The following is an 8,673-nucleotide window of genomic DNA, read 5'->3' as shown; positions in this document are numbered from 1 at the left end:
TGTTAATGTATTTATATTTATTAGTTTTTGTTCTTACATTATTCTTTTACTTAATTGAATCTCATTTTTTGTTAGATGAATGTGATCATTTTAGTTAAATCAGTCACTACTAATATATATATATATATATATATATATATATATATATATATATATATTTCCTGTTAATATTTTTTTATTTTTTTTAAAAAATAATTGCAAATTTTGTTATGAATACTTGTTTACAAAAATTTGCTATCAATTTTTTTTGTAAAATATTTTGCACAAAACATTTTTTTAGAAGATTTGTAAGAGACACTTATAAATTTTACTATTGATTAAAATTCGTAGAAAAGTAGAAAACATAAATATTTTTTTGTAAAATTATATAAAAAAAAACCTCACGAAATATTAAAAATTCTACTAGCGAATGTTGGTGTTTGAAATTTGATCACGTATTAATTCAATAAAAAACTTTGTTAGTAATTTGGTTTCGATATATAGATTTATGTGTCAATGTGGTTATATATTTTTACTCAATTGTATACATTTTGACTCAATATGATTTTTACATTTTAAATTGTACAATTTAAAATTTAAAATAAGTTTTTTTATTTTGAATTTCATAATCTAGTATATAAATTTTATATTATGGATGGTGCGAGATATGTTTTTTATTTTATATTTCGAAAGATATAATATAGAATACAACATATGTATTCTGAAATGCACATTTCAAAATGTCTCTAAATTAAACAATATAAAACTAAAAATAAAAATAGTAAACTAAAAAGTAAATTTGGAATTTTGAAGTTTATTTATGAGAATGAATGTTTAAACAATGAAGGCTTAATCTGCATAGTCCAAAATTAATTAGAAACATGTGTTCAAAATACTACCTAGTATGGATCAATTTATGGATTACTTCCTACAACCCCACATATTCCTTTATGCACTACATAAAGTTCCCAAAATTCTCTATACCTTCATATATCTTGTTTTCGACAAAAATGAAATGTCAAACCCTAAAAAAATCGTGTAAATAATTTAAACCACCTAAGATATGCCCCATAAACAATTTAAACAATTATTCTCTAGCTCTTTTATTATATATCATATAAAAGAATATTTGTAACATATATTTTGAACCTTATTTATATTTAAAAAATATTAAAATATTTTTATTTACCAAATTAATCTCTTAGAAATCAAATTTATGTTTTATTGTCCAAATAAATCTTTTAATTTTTCATTTCAAGAGGAAAAATGTCTCTATCATAAGACTAATTTAGTTTAAATGTTTTAAAACAACATATAATTTTCTAGTATAATTTTAGGCTTTAGCAATTGAGAATTATATCTTCAAATAATCACATTTTAAAAAAAGTAGTGTATAATGATAAAAAAGCACGCTAATAATAATAATTTAAGGTTCAAAAAATATAATAATAATTAATGGAAACACCTAGATAGAAAATAAATAATTTTTATCACAGGTATTTTTTTATAGATAGTTAATTGAATTAAAGTAAAATTAGAAAATCTAAAGAATAAAATAATAAAATAAACTATATAAATGAGCATAGAATCAATAATGAATTTTGTATATTGGGATTACAAAGATAAATCTTTTTTCGTAATAGTTATTAAACATTTTAAAATAACATAATTTTCTACTTTACATTTAGGTTTTAGGAATTGAAAAATCTAACTTGTAACAATCACATTTTGAAAAGTTAGTGTATAATAATAATAATTAGTAATACGTGTATTCCTTTTTTTCTTATGATAACAATTTTTTTTACCATAGTTATTAAAATAAAATATGTTATTAAAATTATAAAAAATAATAAAAATAATAATATTAATTAAAGTAAAATTAATAGTAAACTATGTGCATTAAAAAAAGTTATTAAATCTTATACAAGATTTCTGTGTATTAATAATTATAGATAATAATACATGTAAAAATAATATTGTTAGAATAAAGACCAAGTGTTCTATTTTATACAGTTCTGGGTTCAGTTGGGGTTTAGGGTTCTCTCTGTTCGGTAGCAGACACTATCCGCATAGGGGTGAACACTTTGTAAAGGTGCGTTTACCGCTAACCCTTTGTTATTTGATTTTCTCGTTGGCTTCATGGTTTCTCTTTCTATTAATTTGTGTATTTTATTTGAATTTTGCATTCCAAAGGACACTTTTTTATTTCAAAATCTGTGAATTGTACTGTGCCTATGATTTGTGTGCATGAAGAATTTTTGCCGACATCTCTATTTGTTCTTTGCGTGAAATCTGAGAATTGTTAACTGAAACAGTGTAATGGATTCGGACACTAATGCACCAAAATCCAAAACTCCCAAAAAGGAGAAGATAAAGAAGAACAAGAAGCAAAAAGATGTTCCCCCTCAACCTGATCGAATTGAGGTTGCGGTGGAGGTTGTCCATGAGCACCCCAATAAAACAGCTCCTGTTGTTGGTTATTTTCCTTCGGGTTTTGATCCGGTTAAGAATTATGCAAGTGGTTCCGGACCCTCTGAATTTCAACTTTACAGGCACAGGAACATGTCGAAGAGGATGCAGCTTGTTGTTCGCCCTCCTGGGTCTTCGGTGGAATTTGTTGGATCTAGTTTTTCTGGCGAGGCTGCGGCTGGGCACCGGGCCATGTTCGCGCTTGGAGTCCTTGATAAGGAAGCTGGGACCCTAAAGATTGTTCCCATTGCTGGTAATAAGGTAAAATGTGAAAGGGAATAACAGTTTCATTTGCCTTGCTGTCGAACAAGTCAGTGTGTATTGTGTTAATTAGTGGATGCTGTTCAGATATTCAGATTGGAGCCAAAGATTAAAGGTATGGAAGCTGCTGACAATGAGCCTGCGAACTCAACATTGGAAGAGATGACTCCGCAGCAGAAGATTGCAGAGACGACTTCTATATGGGGAACAAAGAGGGATATAGAGAAGGTATTTTTTTTATTCATTTACCCTTTTTGCTAGCTATGCTAATAGCAACTAGTAAATTTGTATTCACAATGAAAAGTTGATATTAATGTGTGGATGTTTACAGATTTGCAGTGGCTAGATACTGTTAGTTTAAGCGGCAATAGATGTAAAAAGGGATTATGTATTTGTTAACATAGTAAGATCTGTTAAGTTGTATGCTCTAGGTGCTTTCACTGGTTACTGATACTGTGTAGAGCAAACACTGCTCACCTTTCTCATAATAAAATTTATTTAGCAATGGTTGAATTAATAGGCAAGGATACAACAAGTGGTATTTTTTATCTCACTGAGTGAGGTCAACTACACGAATCATGCAACATCATTGGGTTTTGTCAAAATCTGAATTCCCAGATATTATTCACCTTGAGATTCCTTTTAATTATTGCTTCGAAAGTCGTTCTACTCCTTTTCATTTGTCTAAAATTTCTGCGATCTAGCCCCTCATTGGCGCCCTTAGTGGCCTCCTCTAAACATGTCTAAATTGCCTGAACCCGTTTTCTGTCATGTCCTGGCCTTAGTGGTGATCAAGTTCCCTGTTTGTATATAATCATTCTATATCATGGCCTTTCTTGTTTGATGACACATCCTTAGCATCCTCATTTTTGCTACTACTATTTGTTTTTTCATTCTGGTGTTATTCTTTTACTTTCAAACATTATCTACAATAAAAGATAACTGGTCATTTAGCCATATGATAAAACTTATGTTTTATGGGTATTTTGCAGTTGCAATAACCCTTAATGCATTTTTCCATTTTAAGCACTCAGCTTGTATTTTGTAATTGTGATATCAGTACTTAACTTAGAAGCTTGTAGTATGGCATCTCTAATTTTTACCTTCATCTAAATTATTTTCCTCTCATTTCTTCCTAAAATTCCAATGCACGTACTAAGCAAAAATGGTTTGGTTTCAAAGTTTGTCTCCAAAGCTCAAGCTTAGAGTTAACCTCCTCTTTTTGCTTCCTCGATCATTACTACATCCTCAAAATGCTTGCATTTAAGTGTCTTCCATTTTGTTTTTTCTTATTGGTCCATGGACAAATTAGTCTTTGGTTGTCAGCTTTGGGATAATATGTGAAGAATGTCTTATATTATTTTTCACTCAACTATATTTAGCTGACTTTACTGCAATTATTTTTAACTAATCTTGGAATCTGTATCGTTTTGCAGGCTAAAAAGAAGCTAGCTCTCAAGCAAGATGAAGATCCTAATTCTCAAAGGAATCTGGATGTGAAACTGAAAAATGTTTCTGTAAACAAAAGCGCTCTTGAAAGTACAGAATCTCATATTTCTCGCAACATACCACCATATGATACTTCTGCAACTACACCTCAGGAGGCATATGTATTGGACAAAATCATCCTTACAGGAGAATGGGATTATCTTCAAGACATCTATAAAAATATGCATCAGGAAGAAAAGGCGGACTTCAGTTCTTATCCAACATTTGTTCGCAACAGGGTAGAGAGATTAAGAAAAATTAAGGTATTGATACAAATATAACCCTTTTGCTTAACTTGAACAAATTAGATGGATGGAACATAGTGTATTCAACCTACACTGTTGTGCTTACAAAAAAAGACAAGGCACTGGCTTAAAGTAGTAACTTCAGAGTTTTTTGTTATTTATCATCAGAACAGTTTGGGTTATAGAAAGAAAATGTCCAGCCGTACTAGTTATACTCTACAACTGGCTACATTGTAGAACGATGAGAAATGCTTAGACTTGTGCTACATCAATAATTGAAGAATTTATTTTCCATAAACGTTCTAGAATTCTTTGATGGGGGATTTGTAAGCAGTTAGTTAGTATGATTACCCCAATGTTGTTTGGATTAACTTGTCAACACTTGTAGAAGAAGAAATAGGGAGGTAAAAGGAATTGAACTTCCACAGATCAAAATCAAGTTATGCACTTCAATTTTTTGAGAACACAAGAATCTAAGTAGTTTAGGTACATAAGTTTTTGTTAACGTATGAGAGAATTTTCATTTATTTTTACCTTTTTATTTTCTTTTGCAAATGTTTGATGAGATGTCTGTTATTTCAGTACAAAATCCGTTTTTAATCGAAATACTCTTCAAGGTTTGATTTTTGTCTTTTCCAACTAAAATATCTGTGTGATCTATTGTTTATATTTACAGGATGAGTCAGAACAGAGGAAGCTTTCCTGCATACTCTCATACATCAATCATCTGATAAAGTTCAAAGATCAGCATTCCTTTGATGTTTTCTCTGCAAAGAGCCATAAAATCCCCAACATCCTGCGACATAAATTTACAAATATGTTTGCTGTTTCTGAATTAAGAAGGCTGCCCCCTGAAAAAATTTCTCTTCTCGTAAGTTATGTGCTGGTGCTTACACTTTTCGCTGATGACTTCCTAACTGACTGCACCGATATAGCAAAGGATCTGAGCATGAATGTTATGGCGGTGAGACAAGTCTATGAGCAATTGGGTTGCAAATTTACCCGCCAGAAAAGCGCTTTTAACGGTTTGCGTGCTACGCTTCCTGTCCCTCTTAAATTCCCTGAGTTAACGCAAAGAAAGAGGAAGAGGTAGATGCATCACTTGAGTCTCTTTTTAGGTCATTGACTGTTACAAATCCTGTGATGTTAAAACATTGTTATCCAACACCTCTTCTGATAGGATATTTGTTATTATTTCTATCTGCATACATCTGAACCGTGTTTGCCGTTTTAGTATTTTGAAGAAGCAATTTTGAAATTAGCATACTCTAATTATGTTGATAAAAATAGAATCTAGTTCTGTACTGCTGTTGAACAAACTGTTGGGAGGACTTTTTGGTTAAAAGGATTGTAAACCCAAACCTCAATTTATGAGAACAAAAAAGGATGTTTGGATCCTTAATGCAGAACGTCTTTGTTTAATAGCAAACAATGAAGTCTCAAAAGATCTTATAGCCTCAACAATTAGCAAACCGTGATCTTGTGCAAGCTCTTTGATCCGTGGCATGGGAGAAAACACCATTCTTTGTACTGAGAGGACATCGACACTATACACTCCCCGTTAACTGGCCACTGCCATTTTCTTGATCTCACAAGCAACCTCACAACGAATTTTATAGCAAGATAAACTTGGAATTTCAGATCCATATCGCCTGGAATGACTTGAATTTGCGTGTCGAAACCTAGTGAACCTTATAAAGATCGATCATAAGCTAATGTTGCACTTATCTCTCCAGCAAAGGCATTTTTTCTTCCTCCATCTGGTACTATTCTTCGTATATCCTATGAGTATATTTAGTAGACAAAAATGTCTTTTGAAATTCCCTTACATATTTAAGAGAATATTATCCAGAAAGTATTACTTGAATTTGTATTTGGATAAAAAATTTCATAATTTCTAAGAGTCAAATATATTGAATTTGAGAATTATTTTAACTTGTTTTATTTTTCAAATGTTTTGTCTGGACAAGACTATTCAAATTGAGTAAAATTTATTTTTGTTATTTGAATAAAATAATTCAATTATTATCAAATTTAAAAAATATTTAATCTTTAAATAATTATTAAAAATTAAAAAATATAAATATTGATAATCTTTTGTAGTTTATTTGATTTATGTTTTTTTTAGTTTTCAGAATTTGTTCATTTTATATTAGCAATTTTTTTTTCTCAATTTAAGTAGAGACTTTGACTATTTTCAAATTATGAAATGCATAAATCAGATAGTACCAAGTCATACTCATGTAAGGTTGAGTTAAGTAAATTCAAGTTAGAGTAAAGCCTAGTCAACCTAAGTTCAATTAGATTGAGTTGGTTTGGACTTAAGTTGAACTAAGTAAGCTTGGGTCTTGGTCATCAATATTAGTTCGAGTCCGAACAAGTCGGCCTAGACCTACTGCGATCTTAGGGTCTAAGTTGAGTCAAGTCGAGACAATCCACATTTAGTTGAATGAGTCCAAGTTCATTCAATACCAACCCATGTTCTCTCGAATATGGCTAAGCCTAGGTTGGTTGACTAGGTCAAGCCTACTTTACTCAGATCCATGTCGAGTCAAGTTAACTTGAGCCTAAGTTGAGTTAAGTTAGTTTGGACTCAGGTCAAGCCGAGTCAAAATAGATCCACATTCTTTTGAGTTGAGGCTAATCTATACTCATCCGAGTTGGGTTGGCTTAAGTAGGTCCTAATTCAATCAAAATCAAGTTGGATTTAGTTTGATAAAGATTAAGTCAAGACGAACCCAAGTCGATATAAGTGAGTTTGGGACCAATTATATACATATACATATATACATCCATACATATATTTATATTTATATACATATACATTATAAAAATAAAAAAATGGAAGTAGTTGATCACACAAATAAAAGTTTAAATATTATTTTCTTGAAAAAGTAATAGAGAAATATTTAAATTTTTTTGAAGATTACTTTAATGACCGATGTTTAATTAAATAACACATATAACAACAGATGTTTTATAATTTACTTTTAATCAATGAAAGAAATAGTGCACATACACTTTCATGAAATGGCCTTTTGGATAAGAAATTAAAAAGGCCTTATGCAAAGTCATTTTCAGTAATTAAACAGTCAAATGCAACTTAATCATATGGTCCACTAATATGCTATGATCATGGGATAAGACAAAGAGAAGCATATTTATTTTTATTTTTGCTATTTATTTTGGAATAATGAAATAGGATATTATTATAAGATGCTGTTTCCTGCACATGTAGGGCAGACCCACCACCCTTGCCTTCATGTTTATGACACCATGTGTTGTCTCTGATGCCAATTTTAGTCCTTTGTTTGTCTTTATTTTAATTTCTGATTTTACCAATTTTATTTAAATGATTAATTTTGTAAAATTCCGAAACTTTATTAATCTTAATATCTGTGAAAATATTACAAAAAAAAAAATTACTGAAAAAAATGAAAACTTATAATGTTAACATAATAAAAGAAACCTGAGTTCTTCGAAGTTAAAAATCGAAAAATAAAATAACCCTTACAAATTTTATTGACATTTATCAAGTAAGATGTGATATAAGTAATTTATTTTTGTTTAGAAATATAAAAATAAAAAAGTGGTCGTTCTGACCTGTGGATCTGAGCTATCTAATCTATCTTATAAATGAATCAATTTAAACTTTCTTAACGTACAATATCTTAAACGCTTTTTAGGTTTAATCCATTGAGTTAAGCAAGTTAGTCCAATTTAATATATATATATATATATATATATATATATATATATATATATATATATATATATATATATATATATATATATATAACAAAGTATAGTATAGTATATGTAAAAATTAAAACTTTCATAATAAGTACGTAAAGATTACATATAATACAAATTTCATGATAGGTTAAAAAATTATAAATTTCTCTCTAATTTCAAGTTTTTATGTAATACACAAGTAATTAAAGAACTAAGATTTCAATTTTATATTATTTTTATAATTACGTGATCTCTTTTTCATTTTTATCCACCAAAATAAATTAGTTTGTAAGTGAGTCAAGTCCAATTTTTTATTTATTGCAAAAGAATAATTTTTTTAACCTGGTCTAATTTAATACTATAGTTAACTGATTTAACGTAAAGATTTAAATACGTTTTAACCCATCCACTTATGAAAAAGTTATGTACTCACTTTGTATGTCCCTTTGTTTAATAAATCTTTGTATTTCATTTTTTTATGAATTCAATTTTTTAT

At 29.3% G+C, this 8,673-nt stretch overlaps 1 protein-coding gene across 1 annotated transcript; it reads left to right on the top strand.

Moving 5' to 3' along the window:
• Positions 1-1,964: 1,964 nt before the first annotated feature.
• Positions 1,965-5,708, top strand: LOC114164448 (DNA binding / DNA-directed RNA polymerase). Its single transcript, XM_028049123.2, has 5 exons — positions 1,965-2,071; positions 2,295-2,709; positions 2,797-2,937; positions 4,146-4,460; positions 5,119-5,708. Exons 2-5 carry the CDS (start codon positions 2,299-2,301, stop codon positions 5,533-5,535), a joined length of 1,284 nt encoding a protein of 427 aa, XP_027904924.2. The 5' UTR covers positions 1,965-2,071; positions 2,295-2,298; the 3' UTR covers positions 5,536-5,708.
• Positions 5,709-8,673: the final 2,965 nt, after the last annotated feature.

This window comes from Vigna unguiculata, chromosome 9 (genome assembly GCF_037176805.1).
Source record: "Vigna unguiculata cultivar grain cowpea cultivar isolate G323 ecotype 2 chromosome 9, ASM3717680v1, whole genome shotgun sequence".
Lineage (NCBI taxonomy): Eukaryota > Viridiplantae > Streptophyta > Magnoliopsida > Fabales > Fabaceae > Vigna > Vigna unguiculata.
This window is presented reverse-complemented; position numbering and strand designations above follow the sequence as displayed.